At 48.7% G+C, this 21,127-nt stretch overlaps 1 protein-coding gene across 1 annotated transcript in view; it reads right to left on the reverse strand.

Annotated features, from left to right (window-relative positions):
- ZBTB16 (zinc finger and BTB domain containing 16) overlaps positions 1-21,127 on the reverse strand; it is a 165,290-nt gene that overhangs the window by 67,422 nt on the left and 76,741 nt on the right. The window contains exon 2 of the mRNA XM_014594827.3: positions 17,424-17,521. Within this exon, the coding sequence (XP_014450313.1) occupies positions 17,424-17,521 (98 nt within the window). The remainder of the gene's footprint in view (positions 1-17,423; positions 17,522-21,127) is intronic.

A 21,127-nucleotide genomic window follows, 5' to 3' on the forward strand; every position in this document is an offset into this window, starting at 1 on the left:
TGCAGTCAGGGATCGGGGCCCGCGCTGTGCATACCAAAAGGCAAAGATGGCCCTTGCCCCTTGTTTTCCGCTAGTAGCTCTAAGACCCAGACCGTCACCAGTTTCCTCCCAGCAGGTCTTTGTTTCACATGCTGTCTCTCCCCCCTCGCACTTGTCTTTCAGGCCACCAGACTGCCAGCTGCAAAGGAACGTCTTTAATAAATTCTGATTTATCCTGACAAAAAGGAAAACAAAACGAGCAAAGAAGGTAAATTTGGGAAGCCTCGGGACCCACCTGTCCTTTGCAACTAAAGCAGGCAGTCTGTCACGTCCCTTCCTCGCATCTATTCAGACTGGTTCACGTTTGTACAGCCCCTGGCACAGTGGAGCCCTGAACCGCCTGAAGGACCTCTAGGAACAAGAGCAACAGCTTCCATCAGGGTCCCAAAGCAGGTCCTACAGCCTCTGCACACTGATGACACCCGGACTCTTCTACAAAAGGCAATTACAGGAGAACCACTGTAATCACCGAGGGTAGGAAAGAGGAGATTAACCTGCATGTGGCTAAAAGATCAAGCTGGAATTATCGAACATGCCCGAGATCCAACTGAGGGGGGAGAGGGAAAGGGGAGGACAACACACACTTGGCTGAGAGTGCGCCGGGTGATTTACACTGCACTCGAGCACATATGGACAAACTCCTGCAGAGACCTGGCAGCCGGGGATTTTCTGGCGCTGGCTACATCGGCTTGGACCCAGGCAATTGCAGCAGTTGAGCAAGACTAAAGCTCTTCTAGATGAAGCAGGCAAAGCAACAACGAGTAGGAAGCCAGAGACATAAAAGTCAGATGGAAACTGGGCTGGCAGCATCAGTCTTTGGCTGGCCAGGAAGCAGAGCTTAGGAAGACCTCAGTACGAAAGCAGAGCCCATGTGGACTCGCGTATAGGCAGCTTGCTTATTGTAAGCAGGTTTCTTCTGCTTATTGCAAGCAGGTTCCTTCCGAGGGAGAGAGAAAGGAGGGTCATGAAGACAATCAAAACATTTATCCCACTGTGTGCAAATGCTACTCTTTTATGGGAACCATGCCTAGCAACTTGTGCTGCGTAGCTGCCACATCACTGGGGAAGAGCTATAGCTTCTCCCTGGATTGGCGAGGGAGGGTTTAAACCTTCAAAAGGTGCAATTATCCCAGAGGAAATCAAGCACTACTAGAGCCCAGAAATTTTACTGTCCTTTGAACATGACCAAGGTGAACCAAAATGAGCGTAAGCCAAGCTCCTAGTGCTACCTGGGTTGCTAGTGAAGAGTTTGTGGCTGCTGCTTGTCTGGCCTGGAAAACTTCCTATGACTTCAAAACACCATGATGTGGATGTGAGCCCTGACCCTAGTGGGCCCATGTCCTGCTTCTACCTGCAGCGAGGGCTGTTGTTCTTCCAGACTTCTTTGGTTCACATGGGGCAGATTTTTCCCCCCTGCAAGGGAGCTGGACTCTCGGGAATGGGTCCAACAAAGCCATGACACAGTATGGAAGAGCCTTCACCCATAAAAAACCTCTGGGGAACCAAGCCCGTGAAGCAGCACTCAAAGACCTCCATCTGCTGTACTCGCCAGCAGAGCATGAAGTACCTGCAAGCACAAAGGATGCTACAGGGGTGCACAGCCTGTTCCCCTCAATCGGTTGCTAATCTGGCAGAGACGGGCAGTAGTTTCCTCCTACCACCTCTCCCTGCATAACGACGCAGCTCTCCATAGGACAAGACAGCAACTCACTTGGTATTATTAAGGGAAACATGCACATCTCATGAACCAGGATTTCTTTCTTTAAAACAGCTGGCGCATGCCCGAGAGTCCAACGCATCCTTCATGCACGCCGGTTCTCAAGGGACGCTTGACGCAAGTAACCCACTTGCACCGAGATGCTAACTTGGTATTTCCAATCTGCCTGCCCCCTCATTCCTTGTCCTCCCCTTTGCATGGGGAAGGATCCTTCCTAAAGGCTACAGACCTGCTGGATGGACTCACTGACAGAATAGGCCAGGTGCTCAGTTTGCTCCAGGGAACCCAAAAGAGCTTGGCAGAATTACCCACATCAAGGATATGGTGGACTGGACCTTCCAGAACCAGCAAACCAAGATGATGAAAGCCACGGTGGGTTTCTGCCTAAGAAAGCAAGGATGCCCAAGAAAGTCACTCCCAGCGCCCTCACTATTTTTAATTCATTTAAAAGAAAGGATAGATTCTTTCAGACTCCCCTGGGCATTTACACTGCAATATGCAGAGACAATTGATCAGCTGCCAGCTGTCTGGTTCAAGTCTTACTTTAGAATAAAGCAAGCAGCAAGCCTTATCGTTTGACTATATCTTCTGTAAAATATCCCGAGTCCCACAGACGCAGCTGAAAGGTCCCGGTTAAGTGACACCGCCGGGATAGCTCTAAGCCTTCAGAAAGCCTCCGCTGATCTGAAAACAGAGCTTTTCTATTTTTAGTCACTATCAACCTAATAATACTTCCCAACACCCATTCAGTTTAATTACTTTATTGAGGACAAGAAATAGGCTCTCCAGTTTTAACACTTCTGATGTTAGGAAGTAGTAAAATGTTCTAAACTGGTTAAAAATGACACTCGTTTGCTTGCCTTTGGTGTTCCTGAAGCCTTAATTGTGGCTCAGGCATGGATGTTAGACTCCCTGGCTGCTTCAGAGCTTTGATTCTTCCCTCCCTTCCACCGCAACTGAGGTGTTGCCTGACGGACCCCGTGATGATGCTGTCCATTAAAAATAATATATATATTCAGTTATAGTCTGAAGCATCACTTACGGGACAGGAGTTTTGCCTACCGCACTAACTGTCTGCGCTTGTCTTTCTTTTGCTTTTTTTTTTGTTAGGCCGGGCGAGAGGTCCACGCACCTCCCTGCTTTACCGTATCAGGTCCCAAGCATTAAAATCTATCTGACAACTAAAATGACACTCGGATCAATGGTGGAAACCAGAAAGGCTTCTCTGCGGAGAGCGGTGGGCGTTGGAAGTGCTATGCTGGAAGCCTTCCCCCTGATGCCTTTGCTGCTCCCCATTGTAAAGCATCGAGCCCCGTGTCTACGTTCTCCAAATACAACATGAGGAAGAAACCGATTCTTCCCACCTCATAAACGCCGTGGTTTAAGTGCACTCTGCCACCACCCCCTTTCCACGAAACTTCGTATAGAGGCAAGCGTGTTATCGGGAGGACAGACCAAGCACAACTGTTCAAACAGGGATTTTTTTAAATGGCCCCGTCACCTTTAAAAGCTCCAAGTCCACTCCTTAGGTGCTCAAATACCTTCGTAAACCTGCCTTTCTTACAAAGGCAGACAAGGAATGCCTCATTAACTTCCCAAACTAACTAATTTTACAATTTACTAAAACGCTGCTTTCCTGCACCCATTTAACCATCCCTGACTGTGATAAACTTTTATGGGGATGGTGGTGAAGAGAAAGACAAGATGACAAGGGGAAAGTGGAGAGAAGGATTTAAAAATATATAAAAAGCTGCATGTTCCCAGATGAAGGGGTGCCAGTTTTATCCACAGAAGCCAGGGGGGAAGTGCAGTCTCGCAGAAGCCACCCCCGTGTGCAAAGGGATCGTCTTCCTGCCACAATAATAGGTCTGCAAAAGGGACTGCAAGGTATTTGGGTGATGACAGAAAATATTCTGCCCTGACTTGCAAACCATTCTGCTGGCAGTTACATGGGAAAGGTAAATGCTTCAGCAGAACTGGACTCCCCATCAAGGCAACAGGGTGCCAGTCTATATACTGTGAGAGATGCAGAATCATAGAAAATTTGGGCTGGAAGGAACCTCAGAAGGTCTCATCTCACCCAATCTCCTGCTCAAAGCAAGGCCAACCCCAGCTCTGTCATCCCATCCAAGGTCTTGTCGAACCGGGTCTTAAACACCTCCAAGGATGGAGAGTCTGCCACCTCTCTGGGTCACCTGTTCCAGTGCTACATCAAACAGTATCTCCATATAATGGTCTATCATGCTGCAGGCATAACGGTCCCTGCATGCATCCATTAAGAGTCCAGGCATAATAGTGCCTGCACACATCTTTGTTGCCCCTCCAAGCTATTTGGGTGGAAGCAGGAGGGAATTATGCCAGCTCTCATTTCCACCAAGTTCAAGAAAAGTTTGCACTGGACTATCCATAGCAGTTGGCTTTCAAATGCTCCAGCTGTGAGGCTGCAGGCCCACAAATTTGCTCAAGTTGGCAAAGAACGACTGTGCGTTTGGAGGGTGAACACGAGAGGTAGCTCTAAGGAACCTACCCGAACCACCCAGAGGAGTGAGCCGCGTCATCAGGAAGCCTGTAAAAACCCCAACTGCCTGCCCTCAAGCGACCGTGTCCCTCTCCCCAACTCTACGCACTGACCAAGGAGCTGTCCAAGCTCTTCCTGGGCAAGTGCCACGGTATCAATCAGCCTGGCCCAGCTGCAGGCACACTGCACACAAAGCAAGGTGCGACCACCCCACACCGTGATGACGCCGGGAGGTCCACAGGCAGCCAACTTGCTTCTTCTAGACATGATGGGAGATGCCCCAGAAGAAACACCTATTATTTCAGGAGAACACCCAAGGCTGAGCTGCTCTGTCTTGTGATTTCCCCTTTTTTGCAATGAGATGTCTCAGTGGCTGCTGAGGTCTTCTGCTCCCAGCTTGGGAAATGAGGCTTCTTCTCTCAAGGGGCATTTACTTTCCTTCATGGGGAAAACAGATGGCCACAGAGTGGCTGCCACTGTCTGATATGATGCAGCATTACCTGTGAAGCCACAGCCATGTCTGGCAGGACTTTCCTGCAGAACAAGCCTCTTCAGTAAGGAAACTGTGCCTTGAAGGTGTGTGGGACAAGGGACAGTTATAATCTCTGGCTTCATCCAACTCCCAGCATACCAGGCCATGCCATTTCACCCAGCAAAAATAACTACCATCATAGGATGGGGTTTTGAACTCAAAAGCTTGCTTAATAACTATTCTCCAACTATTTGGGTTGGTCTAATAAAAGATATCAAATTCGCCCAAGGAACCTTGTCTGCCTACCATCATAGGAGGCACCCACGATTTGAACCCAGGACTCCTGGGCACCCAAAGCAAGGGCCAACCCCTAGCATCTCAAGCTCTTTGCAGGGACAAACCCGCACTCCTTATTACCAAACATCTTTGCATTAATGATCAGGACTTCCCCAGCAGCCTGGACTGGAAAGAATGGAAACCTGCCCCAATTTCTTGACATCATCATCATCAGGCCAGCCTTGTAGCTCATCCCAGAGTCCAGGGGAAGCCGCTGAAGAGATTTGTCAGGAGGATTTGCACCACCCCCTGGAGAAAACCAACCATCTGATCAGCTGTGTGCAGTCACCATCTTCACCCTCGGTCACCAGGTTCACCTGGGCTCATCTGCACAGCGGTAAAGGGCTTTATTATTTCCAGATAAACGGTGGGGAGGGGACAGCGCATGCAAAGGTCCATCTCACAAGAGCGCCAAAAGCAGCGCCGAATTGTGGGACTCCTGCTCCGTGTTGCAACAGGGCACTGAGGCCCAGCTCCCAATGTGGCTGCAGACCACAGGCCCCCTTAAACGGACACCCCTGAAAGCATATTTAGCACAGCTAAAAAGTCCTTGCACTGCTACAGAAACTGGGCCCAGCGGTGTCTTCAATAATAGCAACGGATGCTGCTGGGAAGTAAAATGGGGAACCTCTTTGCCCTGACCGGGGAAAGCTGCAGGCTTGGCTGGGCTGTTTGGGACGTGCCACAGCTGCAAAGACCCATTTCCTTTCCTGCTAAAAGGCCTCAAAGATCCACTTTTATCACTAACCCCGACTGCCCTGCGGGCACACCACTTTAATCCTATGCTACAGCGGGGTCTAAAACATGGGGGTGAGCAAGCATCCAAAAACCGCACTCCTCCAGTGCACATATAAGCCCGCTCCCTTTAAAATAAGAGAAGGAATAACAACTATTGGCCCAACCTTGCATCTAGTATAGGGAGCCAGAAAGGGACTAAATGAACATCAGGTCCTCTTCCGACTGTATTTTCATAACTTGCATTTTCCGAAGCGATCCAGCCAGGATTTCACTTACAATAACGATATTCCACCCTGAAAACACAGGGGATTAATAGAAAAAAACTGTGGATTATATATTATTTAAGTGCAGTAATTGACAAGAGGGTAGGGAGAAAGAGAAAAATATGGATTTAAAAAAAATAAAAAATCGCCAAGTAAATTTATGCGTTGTCGTCGCTTTACTACCTAATTAATTCAGTAATTTCAAAAACAATTTTATTTATGTTCCATTTACCACATCAAAAGTGCAAAGAAAAAAAACCCCACAGTGATGCTAAAATAATACCTCAAGGCATCTATTTTTAATCAGTTAAAAAAAAAAAAAAAAAACCAGAAAAAAACCCCAAAACAACTGGTTTCTATACAATCTCTCTTGGGCAGACCACCAACTCTAAGAGAGAAAAAACAGCCAAGTCCTCTGAGTGCCTTCCTGGCTGCCGAAAACAGAGCTTGTCAAAAAAAAAAATCCAAAAAAAAACAACCAAAAAAAAAAACAAATCCATAATGGCCTGAGGCTCCTCTCCAATCTATTTTCTGCTCAGCTGGTTTTAAATGAAGTTATTATGAGTCATTAAAACACCCGCAAGCCTGTGGAAGTCAGCCAATTACAATTTTAAATTTAGCCTGTTCTCTACCCCATTCTCTTGTTTTCTTCTTTTGCCCACATAAAGCTGCTTTATTATTATTATTATTATTATTTTTTCCCTTCTCCCCTATTTCACCCAAATGGAAGAGACAGTTATGAAAATCTCCAGCATTTGAAGTTATAAAGGAAAAGGGCCACAAAGATAACCCCCCCCCCCAAAAAACCCCCCAAATAAACAAAAAAAACCCCAGGTTTTGAGGTTTAAGGAAAGGCAAGAGATTTTTATTTTTTTTATTTTAAAAACATACCAGGAAAAAAAATGTACTAATTGAATATATATGTAAAAAAGAAAAGCACAGGTTTTTGAAAGGTAAAGGCAGGCTTCTAAATCGAGCATGAATGTCAGTGTAAGTCACCAAATATGATGAGCTCATTTCATTTTTAAATCTGGAAGGTAATGGTCTGTGCTGTGCTATTAAAGCAAAGGAACAATTTTCAGCTTTCATGTAAACCTCATTGTACAAAATGCCCGGGATACGAGAGCAGCCCCCACCCGGCGCAGAGCCTCCCTCCTTCTCGAGTCAAGTTTGTTGAATTCCGTTTCCTGCATAATCATAATGGTTTATGTGGTTTAAAGCAGGTTTATAAACATCAACTATTATCTTTGGGACAATCTGGTTGACTGGCTCATGCATTTCAAATCAGCCTAAATGCTCTTCTTCACTCCCATAAGGTGGGAAGGATCGTCAGGAAAAGGACAAGCGGCATCCAGCTTCGACGGCAGGGCGCCGCATCCTCGTTTGGGCAAATAAATAAATAATCATAAAGAAAAAAGAAAAACCACACAAAAAAAACAAAAGACCCCAAAAGCCCGTGGCTCCTCTCTCATCCCCAGCCCTGCCTCAATTAAAAACCTACACAGCCCTCCCTCTGCACCATATATATAGATTTCGAGCCTCCTCACAAATAGCCTTGTACAGTGGTAGCGCTTTTGGTTCCGCACAATTAGATCCGTAGCAAGTTATTATAGATGTTTAGACAATTGTTAAAGCCTCCCGAACGGTTCGCATAAAGGGAGCCTGGATAATAACCTTCCTGTGCGGAGAGGTTGGGGGGGGGGGGGGGGGTGACTGGGGCACGTTTCCTGGATGCTCTCTCATTGCCCCAAGCAATGGCACGCTTCGCAGCCGGAGATCCTGACGGGCTCCCGCGTCTCGGGCATTTTCATTTGATTTTCTTCTCTTCTGCAGAAGGTCTTTGGCACGGATCGGCTCATTTCCCACCGATGCATCTTCTCTCCCCGGCCGCAAAGAACGCCGAGGGCCCCTTTGCTGGGGAGAGCTCTTCGCGGGGACCCACAACCCCAAGATGCACTCTGCTGCTTCATTTTGCAAATCATTTCCTTCCGCAGACACCCAGAAAGGGTCCTGCTGACTCTCCTGGCCATAGCTAGAAAACAACCGCTGCGTTTTCGGGGAGAAGCGGGTTGTAAGCATTAGCAGTCACTAAGACAAAGCCCTCTTAAAGTGGTCAGAAATGTCTCCAAGAGCAAGACAGTTCCCCCCATTCTCAGTCCAGTCCTGAGCATCAATGCTGCTGGTTGCTCACCTACGTCACATTGGGCTTGATTCAGGTCTTGCTCTAGATTTACCCCAAGTGAAGACCACTGATTTTAAGGCCAAGGTGAAAGCAGTCTGCAGAATCAGAGATGTCCTCTCCACGGGACTTGCTCAGTGTGGTGGACTGGAGCCAGAAACCCTGCAGGAAAGGCTTAATGCTCCTTTGTGAACCTCTGTCTTTGCAGAGTTACTAACTTCCCAACCCCTAAAGATGAGAAGACGATGGCAGGGAGGTAGCAATTTGGGGAAAGTATTTGACCCAGCTCATTTCCAAATGGTTTCCTCCCCTGTGCAGTAGGCAGTAACCAAAAGTGTACAGCTCTCTCTTGTATCCAATGCATTCAAAATATGCACTGGATCATCTCTTTAAAAAAGCTCCCCCAGGATGTTCCTCCATCTAACTGAGTTGCTTCTGAACTAGGAAGAGGGGTTTCCTTTTTAACGAAACGAGTAACTGGAGCCTGTAAGAGGTGACCCTTTGGCTGCCACAGTTATCCTGCAAAAGCCAGGCAAACAGGGACATACGTTACATCGCATCCTCACAGCTCAATTCTGAGAGAGGTTAACAAGAGAAAAGGAGACCCCTAAATGGTCGGGGAACCATTCGTTAGGATACTCCGGGCCCTCTGAAGAACGCAGATCTCAATGCGAGCGACAGCCAAGGCACGCGAGACCCTTCTCCCGGAGCTAAGGCAGCCAATTCTGCCCAAGGGACTTTGTCCCCGTCCCCAGGCACTGCAGCACGTCTGTGCCACGTCGCCAGCGCCCGAGTCCTCCACCCAGCACCAAGGTGAAGGTCAGAATGGAGGGAGCTTGGCTGCTCCCGCTGCCCTCTGCTTGGCTTGGCATGTGCTTAGCCCTGCCTGCCATTTTAGCAATGCAGCTGACGGTGTTAAGCATGTCCGGTGTCACCCCTGACAGGGCTTCAGCTCTCAGCTTCCCTGCCCTTCACGGTCAGAAACATGAAAGGTTAAAAGCTCGTGGGGAGACAGGTGCCTGCCAGGAATTCAGCCCTGCAGTTTCCATCCTCCGGACAAATCCTTCCCAACCCATCCTGCGAGCCATTTAAAGAAGAAGCCGGACCAGGAGGGAGAAAGTCTTTTCTTTTAGATGCCAGCCTCACTAAAACACAGAGGGATTCGACCAAGGACTGACTACGTGAACTTCGTTAGCTTGCTCCACATACTCAGAGGCTGCCTGGGAAGGGGGTGGATGGTGGGTAAAGGGGAATGGTTTAGGATTAAAAAAAAAAAAAAGAATAATAATAATAATAATTTCAGTTTAGCACAAAAAAATAAACCAATAATAATAATAATAACAAAAAAAAGAGGTTATTACATAATTTCCACTTTTCCTCCACCCTTAAAGTAATGTTCTATCTGACAGCCTCCTCTCAGAGGGGAAAAAATGACAAATCCAATCCAAAATTCAACAGCCTGTGTTCTGTTCAGAAAGCACACAGTGTACTGTACAGCCCATAAAACTCCAAACAGCCTCCAGACACTTCTGCAATCGTCCTCCATCAAAACACTTTGTCTTGCATACAAAAATAAGATACAGTGCTGAACGGAATACAAAATCAGCCCATTACAGTACAGGGAGGCTGCTACTTAGCAACAAGGGGGCTTTAAAGCCGCGATGCTCTACAGGAAACAAAATCTGTCAAGCCTGTTGGGCAAATGATAAACATTAGCAGTATTAAAAAACACAAAAGCCATGTAAATGGGTCGTGTGCAACGTGGGGAGGCACGGAGGGAAGGACGCACGGGGTGCAGGGGAGAGGGGGTTGATCCCCCCCCCCAGGTTCACCCCCAACCCGGCTGCCGACTCCGAACCCCGTTGATCCCCCTCATTTCAGGAGGCTGGGGGGCGAGTGGGCAGGGGCAGGGAATATTTTCTGATGCAACGCCCGGCAATGAACTTTCAGAACTTTCCCATCTCGCATGCATGAAGAGCAACCTGAGAGAAAATGGGTTACAGTGCGATGATCACATATATTTAGCAGTATTAATGTAGACAGATGTGCATAAGATTTATTTGCTACAGAGAGCGCTATGGTGTAATGGGTCCTGGCATTACAGTCTATGCATAATGCTTAGCAGAAACACCTTGAATAACAAAAAGCATCCAAAAGAGAAGAGAGAGGGAAAGCGGCAGCGACTGCTGAAAAATAAATATATTTCATCAGGTAAAAAAGGGAAAAATACCCTGGCTCTGGATCAGCAGCAGGGTCTAGGATTCCAGCCAAAACAGGAGCTAAAAAGCAAACCATATTCTTCTAGTCTCAGCTTAGACTCTTGAGGCAGAAAAGAAAAGGGTGGGGGGGGGGAGAAATGTATTTTTCATCAGCCAGTGTATAATTTATAAACAGCATTAAACAGTTTTTGTTTTCTTTTTTCCTCTCTCCTGTGTATGAGGGTTGGGCAGCAGTCAAGCCTGCATTAATTTCTGCTTTGGGTACAGTGTGTTCTTGGATGCACATCTGCGAATGATCATAAACTCTCTGGAATGCTGGCAGAACATCCAGACCTGCCGGCAAGCCGATGACATCACTCTGGGAATAAGTTTGGGATACCAGCCAAAATTCAAGGGGGGGGGGGAGCAGGCAAAATATCCCCAAAGAATCTCAGTGCTTCCCTTTCTTCTTCATTTTACATCAATGCAGGCAAACAGTAATATTAATTATAACGACAATACATGCAGCAGAGAGGGAGGCACCATCCTTCCAAAACATTCGAACTATCTGCTCCATCTCAGGCGCTCGGCGATATGACATCTTCCATAGCTCAACGCTTAATAAGGAGATAACCGCAGAACATGAAGAGGAAGGAAAAGTTTACATTCATTAGCGATAGGTAGCAAATGAATTAGTCGCAGCTTTAGATCTTGGCCAGATAAAGCCGGTCCCTGAAAAACACTCGGCCAGGGTGGGAATGTGCCAGCAGCAAGGGGGGAGATGGACGGGCTGGAGACCGCACAGCGAAATGGTCAGGGAGAGGGGATGGCTGGTGAACCTCGGGCATCTTTGCTCCATGCGTTTTTGCCGCTGCTTTTGTTGCAGCATTTTTATTTATTTTTTTTTGCTCCTGCCATGTTTCAGCTGTCAGGATGCTCCTTTATTCTTGTCACACAAGCAGCTGAAGTCAGAGAGCCCGCTTCACCTTGCCTTCATGTCATGCAGATTATACAACAGACAGGAGGAAAGAAGAGACGGCCTCTCCATTTCAGGTGTCAGAGCCCTTCATGTGTCGGAGCCGTGGCGGCGCGCTGGCAGGAGCAGACCCTGGAGCTTCCCCCGACTTCGGCACCCCTCCTTACCCCCACAGCATGTTTCCAAGGGCCACATGTCCTCAGAAGCCTTCTAAGCCCCTGCTTGAATTTTTCCCTTCCTTGATGACAAGTGGACATCCCCTCCATCCACCCCAACCCTTACAGCCAGAGCAACTGGCTAACAGCTTGGGATCAGATTCTGGCTGCCCTCAAAGGACGGCACAAGGAGCATGACGGTCCCTCCAGCCCCTGCACCGGGCACAATTCGCATGCTGCTTGACTGCAAGACGCTGTGGAGTCACGGTGCCGGCCGTGGCACTGGAGACCACGGGGAGGATTTGGAGTGTGAGGACCAGGAGACGGGCAGCGCTGCCTTCGCTCCCAGATGAGCACGGCTGCACGCTCAGCAGCCTCCCCTAGGCACGTTTTCTGCAGGTTGGAGAGCAGGATGAGGCCTCTCCATGCCTTGCCACAGCCGGGTCATTAGTCACCATGATCTGACCCCAAACACAGCTCCCCAGGCTGGGTCGGAGAGACTGAATTCAAGAGCACGCCCTCCACGAAAGCCAGCGCTCGACTTTTTAATGCATTCTGCCAACCGGTACGGCGTCAGCCTACCTGACCTGCTTAGCCGCACAAGGGAATCAAGCTATCACACAGCCCCGACTTAGGTGTTAACATAACACTGAGACTATCAGCATGGCCTTACCAACACTGGCACAGACCCCCAGACCATCCGGAAAGTCACTGCACGAGGGCACGCAGCTCTGGGCGGAGTGGCACGGGGACTGGCGGGGTGAACTAGCATGAGTGTCATTCATGTGTGCACACACGCACTATAAGATAGGTGTCAGGTGACACAATTTCTGGTTTTAACTCCTGGTAACTCTTTTGAAGTGAGCAAGTCCCTGAGGGATGTCTGCACAGATAAGACACAGGATAGGAACAGAGAGGGCTGCAAATAGGCCCCTTCCTCCATTCTGCAGCGGGCTAAATTCCCAAACCATAAAGCAACAAGAGCTGAAGCTGGAAGGCCAAGACTTGCCATGGACATAGTCCTCTAAAAGGACCAGGGCCCTGCTATGGGCTGGACGGGAGGAAGGTGAAAACCCAAGTGGCGAGCTGGCGCTCTGGTGACTCCAGCCCAGCTATGCAGAGAAGGTGTTTTGGATCCAGGCTGCCGCAGCCCACTTAAAACAAAACCCAGCGAGCTCGTGCCTGCAGCCAGCTGCAGATGCACCTGTTGGTTCAGAGAAAACCACCGATGGTTGAGGCCGTGGAGCCTGGAAGCTGCAGGAGCCGATCACCCAGGAAGGGGTGGGGGAGAGGAGACGCCTCCTTGATCTGCAAAGTTTGCAGGCGTGCCTCAAGAAGCTTTAATGACAAGAGCAACCTGGAGGCAGCCACATCGTGCACGCTTATGACTCTTTTAGTGCTCGGTTGGTTCAGCGCAAACTGAAACACTTGGCTTTTGCCACGTTTTTTACCTTAAAAACCAACGGTAACTGATACTGCTGAGTTACCTTTGCCAGAACACCCTGACCACAGAATTAAGAGCACGGCTCGGTTTGCAGTTTTATAACCACGACATACACCGATGTGACTCGCACGCGTGGCGTGAGCATCCCTGAGAACGCACACCCACGTATGCTCTGACATGCAAAAGCAACTCTTTGACACGCGAAAGAAACTCCCCTCTGCTTTCTGGGAGGACAGTGTTTTTCCCTCACTATCTCACTGCGGGGTCTCACATCTTGCAATGGTGCCTACCTCCAGATGTGCATTTTAGCACTGCCGGCCTACCTGCCTGCGACCCTGCTGGACGCTGGGTGCTGCCCGCTCCCGCAGGAGTATACCGCGTCAGAGAGTGTGCCGTCCAAGTGACACAAACTGAAAAGCAAAGAAGGGTCTACTGGGACATCAGACTGACCTGTGGGGCACACGCCTGGGTGATTCATGCATCAAGCCTCTATCTTGTGGCAGAGTTTCAGCACTTCATGAGCCCAACAGGGAGGGACATGGGGTGTAACGGGCTGGATGCTAGAAGGAAGACTGCATCAAAAGCATAAGCAGATAACTGGACTGAAAAGAAAGAAGCGCTCCATTCATAAAGGACACGGTGGGACTTCCATTTTTCGATCCGGGGTCCTCAGCAGAAATGAAGATGCGAGTCACAGGCACTTGACAGTGCGCGTCCCGAGCTTTCCAAAACCTGCAAGTCAGGCTCCAGCAAAGCAGGAGATTAGCTAACAAACCAGGCAGTACTAGCAACACAGAACTCCTTTGGTTCTTGTATCAGAGCACTCAGGAACTGCGTTTTCAACCTTTTCTTCACAACACGGTGGTTATAAAATGGCCTTTTGGGGGAAAACCCCCCCAAGACGGAGCTCCTTAAGTTATAACCTGGCTCCAGCAGACAGGCAGGGCTTTCAGAAAAGCACCAGGTATTGCAGGACTTGCCATAACATCAGGAGAGCCAACAGCCCTGTGACCCTAACCCTAACCCCACCCCAGTTAACTCAATGATTCAAAAGTGGAGACCAGGGCGCAAGAGGGCCAGCTCTGCTTGCATCAGCCAAGGACTGGGTCCCTGCAGTCTGCCACCACCCCAGAGACCCTGAAATAGGAGGAAGTTCATCTTCTTCCCAACAGCCGCCTCAGTTTCTTTGTTTTTTTTCCTTCCCCCAATATTGGCTTGCACTCTCTGGAGCCTCCCTCATTCCCTCCCGTGCACCACGAGATGTGACAACAGGTGCTGCCAGAGGAGCCAGCCTTGGTTCTTGCACCAAACTTCACATTGTAAAACCAGCATCGATTTAATTCTCACCCCACTCCTGCCCAGCCCCACTCATGGATCTCCGCGCAGAGCAATGACCTCCATAGCAGCCACTGAGCTGGGACTGGCCAGATCCATCTCATTAGCTAATTTGCGAGTTTACTGTTTGTTAATTTAAACTCATCTTTATCATCAGGTATCTCTCATAAACACTTGATTAGTTAAACACATTCAAACTGAAATGAAAACTTCAATTAAACTGAACATTTACTGCCACCGGCATTTAAGACCTTAAAGGGAGAAGGGGAAGGGGGAAAAAAAAATAAAATAAAATAAGCCTAGGCATCATGCTGGAAGGGCTTCCTACAGGGCAAGCTTCTAATTAAACAAATTGTCAATTTAGATGCAATGAAAACTGATTTAGGAGCATCATTTTCGCATGCGAGGGGCTGGGAAGATGACCTCGCGGTGCCGATCCCGGATGGGCTGGCTGCACCGTGGGCCGGGGAGGAAAAGGTGCAAAGGTCTCCTGCTTTAATAAATAACAGCGTTGGAATTTAATGCGGCTGTTTTCGAGCATGAGAGCAGCTCTTTCCTAGCGTCCTCCCACCCCACCCCCTCACCAGATTAGAAAAAAAAAAATTAATCTTGCATGATGACAAACTTGGCTCAACGTTCACTGTACATACTGTACCCGCAAAGCTGGCCGCGAGCCAGGCGCTGGCACGGGGCCCAAACTACAATAACAAACAGGCAGCGCAAGCCAAAAAAGAGAGGGAGGGGGAAGGGGAAACACAGCTGAGAGGCCGAGTGCAGCACACACAGCCTGCCACGGTGCCATGCATTGCCGAGCGCCCCCGAGGAGGGGAGCGATGCATGCGGCACATCACTGCCAACCCATTGGCCTGGGCGGGGTGGGCTGTTCCAGCTCCACGCTGACCAGTGCAAAATGCCGCCGGCTCCTTTGGGGCTTATGACCGGGATGCTGGTCAGAAGTCGTCCCCAATGGGCGACAACGCGCATGCCTGCGTGCAAAGCCGCAGCTGCAATGCTGCAGGCCCTTAGGAGAGGCTGCGTGCTAGCCCCGTTGGCAGGAGCCCGCAGGCCTGGGGCTGAGCATTGTGTTCTGACTTAGTAGCGTGCAGGGTTGGGCTTGGGAAGCATGAATCCAATGGGCCTGCTGTTGCATGAGTTATTTGCTCCTTTTAAAGAAAACAGTGGCCCCAAACTTCTCTGCAAAGCCCACCCCACTGGGTGCTCTCAGCTGCGTGTGAAGTTTGACCCAGTTCTCCCAACCGGGGTGCTCTGGATAAAACAGAGGCCCTGATCCAAACCATCAGTGGCTCTGGCATTGCCAGGACTCAACCCCCTTCCCTTCGGTACCATCAGTAGGTTAAGCAGCACATCAACCACAGCTACCAGCCACCCCCCTTGCCCTCCCAAGGGCAGTGGGCAAACCCAAGCATGGCGCTCTCTGGCACGGTGCAAGCCAGACCACCCCCTGCCCTGCTGTTGCGCATCCCTCCCATAGCAATGGCAAACCTCCCCAGAGCCACGACTGCCGATGGCACCAGACTCCTGCGTTGCGGCTGCAGCAGAGAAGCGTTTCCGGAGGCTGTTTGGAGACCACCACACACTGATTTCACTAGTGGCCTTTGCCAGCTTTGAAACCATCTCTTTGAAAGCCACAGTTCGCTGCCTCCTTCCCAAAACTCTCCCGAGCCCTCTCCTCCTGCCAAATCCATCCCCCGTGCATAGAGACGACAGACTCCAGCAGCCAACACCCAGGTCCAAGCAAGCGCTGCAGGGAAAAATAATACAGGTGCATCATGACACAGAGGGAGAGGAAACACGTGCTCATCCCCCTCCAGGGACAATTTGAGAGCATGTGAAAACTGGCTGCACTGCCTGCACGGCGTGGCTGTGCTGGCAACTTCTCCCCACGTCTGAGGTTAGCCCAGCAACCCTTTCTGCCATGCACGGTCTCTTCCCTGAGATGCGGTGTCAGACGGGTTCATTGCTCCCTGCCCATCAGGACCGTCAGAGCCCCAACACTGAGCATTTGCAGAGCGCTTTGTGTTCTCCCTGCACTGACCACATGCTAATTCTCACAAGAGCCTTGCTGAAGTCAGTGGGTCACCATTAGCTATTCCCATCCTATGCACGGGAAAAGCGAGACCCCCAGTTAAGACACCGCCAGGGTGCGAATGGGAGAGGCAGGATCAGAACTCAGGACCGTCAGATCCCCCCCAGGACTCTCTCTGACAGACGGTACTACAGAGATATCCGCTGGCACCAGCCTCCTTGCAGAATTACAATGCACGCCCAACCTGGAGAGCCCACACTTGCTACCTCATTTGGACCCTAAGTGATTTGCCCTTCAGGGAACGGGACACGGATTCCTGCCTACATCTGAGCAATTGGGTCCAAGGGCTGCTGGGTTGGTTTTTTTGTTTTTTTAATACAAAAGCTAATTGCATGTGGGGCTGCAGACCCAATAGGTATTTCAGACTAAATTAACTTGCAAAACACAAAGTCTTCTCACTAGCTTAGCATTCCAACCTCTCTATATCTATTTAATTAAGGGGCCTGCATAATTTGAACCCAATAGTTAGATTCATTAGATAGAGAGCGCCTAATTCTGCAATGGCTTTGCTAATGAAATTGCAGTGAGTGCTTGTACATGGAGCATACAGTATTCGGGAGATAGAGGCACAAATGACACACCTACAAAAGGTGGAAGGGAAGGGATAAACCCCCCCTTGAATGTCTGTCTGCGGCACAAACTGAGCAGCCAGCCAGGAGAGATTTAGAGTCTGTCCTTCCATGCCGCTTCCCCGGGTGAAAATTTCCCCAGTTGAAGAGTTGGAAACAAATTCTGAACATTCAAATAACTGTCCTTGGAAGAAGCATTTGCAATTTATCACTCGGAGAAGTCATCCATCCCCACACATGCATGCATGGGGCACGCGCACTCCTCCGCCTCCCTTCACACTCATTTCTTCGCTGGGAGTTTCGAGAGGTTTGGGGCACCGGGCGGATCAGACAGAGGCAGCATTCACTGCCCACAGCATCCACATTTCCAAACCTACCTGAGTGAGCCAGTAAGTGCATTCGGAGTCGCAAGCTGTCCAAGAACCGTTTCCCGCACAACTCGCATCCATAAGTCTTCATGCCACTGTGAAGCTTCCTAGGAGAGAAGAGAGACTGATCAGTCCTTCCGCCCGTTTGCAAGGTGGGGAGGGAAGGGGAGTTTATTTAAAACGTTAGCGCCGAGGCCTTCTGAATATTTCATGAAACCTACACGTTAGCCGTGAATTTTCTCATTAACTCAGCGGGAACGCGAATCGGAGGAACGCAGACAAAGCTAGACAGCCGGAGGGACGGGGGGGGGAACGGGACGGCTCCCAGCTCGCGGCACTGGGGAAGCTCAGCCCGAGTGCCCCGCGCCAGGCCGACCCCACGACTCGGGCTGCCCCGGGACATCGCTCCTTTGCTGCCCTCTACCTCAGAGACAAGCCACCTGGACAAGCGAGCCTAGGGACACCGGGTCTGGGGAGGGAGAAGCCCCTCCGAACCTGTTCCCCACAGCCTGCAAAGGTGCCTGGCACTTAAAGGTCTGGTTTGGTTTTCCAGCAGTTGGGTTATATTCAGACAGATTCTGTTCCAGTTTGGAAAACATTAGGGGAAACGTTGCACACTGGGTTTGCAGGATGGTTACAAAGCCACAAGTGTTTAAAATAAAAATAAAACAGGATTAAAATAAAATTAACAGCAGATAACGCCCACATGATCTGTTTAAAATAAATCCATTTAAAAGGAAGTCTAAAATGATGACGGGCTATCTCCATGGCACAAGCCTCCCGGACTCTAGTGATATGATTTACGCTCAATGCAAAACTTCAGGGGTGTGCATTTGCTGTCGAAGTTTCACAGGGAGCCAGGCCACTGAACCGCTGGAAGTCCCCGGCTAAGTAAGCACATGCAACCAGGGTGTGTTGCAAGGGCCAGCCCAGCCCTGGACAGCAGAAGCCTCTTCTGCAAATGCAAGGAGAATATTGCCTTCATTTCAGGATTCATCTAACTCAGCTGCTCATTGACTAGTTCAATCAAAGTTAAAAAAACAGGTGGGAGTTAAAAAAAGGCAGAAAAAACTTGTTTTTTTCTCCAGAATACAGCTAAAGTGACGCAAGAAAGAATAGATCTACCAGCTCTAAAATCTTAAAGGATGTAGGCCCCAGGAAAAAAACAAAACAAAACACCAGCTTAATTCATTAACCACAAGAAATGCTTCTTCTTGGTAAAATAAATCAGATTTAAATGCAAACTACCTTGTGGTACATTTGTTTCCCCTTCCCCCACCCCTCATGCACCCAGCATATTTAAAGGTAGTTCTATTTAATGACTAATTTTAAAATAATGTTTATGTGCATTTTTAATCAAATTCCCATTTCCATCCAAATGCAGCTTGACACAAAATCACAAGTAAAAAATTAATCATCCTCTAGTAAATGTGTCACTTACAATTTGCCAAGATAGAAAAACATGCAAAACTTTAAGAAACTCTACACCTATAAGCTAAGTTATACAACCGCCTAAAATGTACTTAGATACCATGTGTTCTCCTGGTTGGCTGAACAAAGTACCAAATTTAATTTAAAAGCTATATTTAGTTGCAAAATCAGCATGTTCTTATGGTTACCAGCCCATAAGGATCAACCTTCTTTTAAGGAAACTGAAAAGTACAAATGTGAAGTAGATTGTTTAAATCAAAGGTTTAAATGAAGATTAAAAAAAAAAAAAATCACTCATTTAAATCACTTAGATTTAAACCACTCTACCTGGATTTTCCTTAACTGGTTTATTTAAAAAAGCACCCATTCAAACTTGCCTTCCTCCAGGAACTTCTGGTAATACCAACAGCTACTGAAAGTTTTGCAAATCAGTCTACCTTGGGGAGGTTTCCAGAAAGACTCGAGGCTTTTCTTAATTGTTTTTGGTCACACGTGGAATAAAAGATGCAAACTTTTCAGGCTTCCTGAGGTCTCCGAGACCCATTACCAAGTATGCCACGTGTGATGGACATTCATTTCATAGGAAATGCACATTGGAGTTGATCTCTCAATTATGTCTCGTCATACATCACAGAAGCAGCGCCACTGGGATAGCAAGAGCTTAGCATTAACTAAGGCAGCAAACACTGCAAGGCAGGTGAGGGCAGCCGCAGGTCTGGGAAGAGATGCGGTAAAAGCTCCCGTGCCCACATACTGCCTGCCGCTGCAGTAATCCTGGCAGGGCGAGATCTAGGCATCAGGTATGGGCTGCTTCTTGCCAGGAGGATATGCATCCTTCCTCCTAAAGCAGTCATCTGCTCCACTGCAATTAGGGCGACTCTCCCAGACACATCATCTCAAGCAGACACTGCTTGCACAGATCTGGGGAACTGAAATGCTGCCGCCCCCCCAAATTTCCATCCTTCATTTCCAAAAGCCACATAGGCCATAGGGACAGCACTAAGCATGTGAACATGCCAAGCTCAAAAGCATGACCCTAGCAAGGGGATATTGTATTCTGGCAAATGCATGCCTATTTTTTGGTCTTAACCTCACACTGCAATAATGAGAGGATCCTTTCAATCTTTGGGTCCCTGGTAGCCAGTCCCCAAGACACCTCTCCCCCCGACCCGTCCACCCCTTTTCGCTACAATTTCTTGCTCAATCCCCAACCACATGCAAGCTAACGTTGGACCATTTCTGTGCAGTGTCAACTTGCAAACATCTATTGCTGATCCAACTAAATGGAGAAACATTAAACAGGGCCGAGAACAATCTCAAGTGAACATTTGTTACTTTGATTATTTCATAAAGTCAGATGTTGATTAATTTATTGTTGTGAGGAGCAGCTCAGGCTTTGTAGTTCAGACAAATATTTAAAAAAAAAAAATCATTGCTAGAGAGCCAAGTTTGCTAGTCTGTTTTTCCTAAGAGAGAGACACCATTTACTGTGATCTCTGCCTACAGATGGGAACGGAAAGGTCTGTGGTACCAGAACACATGTAGGGTTTCAAAATAAGGTTCTGTAAACAGAAAGCTGTTTGCTAATGTTTTTGGGGAGTGATACAACAAATATGGACTCAACCCTCTGATCAAATCCATGATTTATCATAGCTTTGCAATAACACGAGCCTATTTTTGTTGCGCTGGTGCCAAGTACAACATGCAAACAACCTTGTGCAGAACTGGCACAGAGCAAGGATTCTTAAAGCCGTGACCCGCTGACATTTTTTTTGTTGGAAAAGTGATTTCTGGGCCATGCAATATCAGGAAACTCTGAAATGGAGCCTGGGCCCTTTCAGAGGACCGAGGGGGGACTGAATAGCAGCCTTCAGCTCCCTGCAGGGGGTTGCAAAGAGCATGGAGCTGGGCTGTTTTCAGTGGGGGCAGATGACAGGACAAGGAGCAATGGGCTCAAGTTGCAGCAAGGGAAGTTGAGGTTAGATGTCTGAAATACCCCTCACTAGGAGGGTGGTGAAGCACTGGAACAGGATCCCCAGAGAGGTGATGGCATCTCCATCCTTGGGGGGGTTTCAGACCAAGGTAGACAAAGGCCTGGTTGGGATGATGTAGCTGGGGCTGGTGCTGCTTTGGGCAGGGGCTTGGACTAGATGGGACCTCCTGAGGTCCCTTCCCACCTGAATTTTCTATGAGACTATGATTTAGAGCTCCAAACTAAGGACCACTGAGTATTTACATAGTTTCATAAAAAGAAAAAAAGAATAATACAGCTCTCTTCTGGG

This window comes from Alligator mississippiensis, chromosome 16 (genome assembly GCF_030867095.1).
Source record: "Alligator mississippiensis isolate rAllMis1 chromosome 16, rAllMis1, whole genome shotgun sequence".
Lineage (NCBI taxonomy): Eukaryota > Metazoa > Chordata > Crocodylia > Alligatoridae > Alligator > Alligator mississippiensis.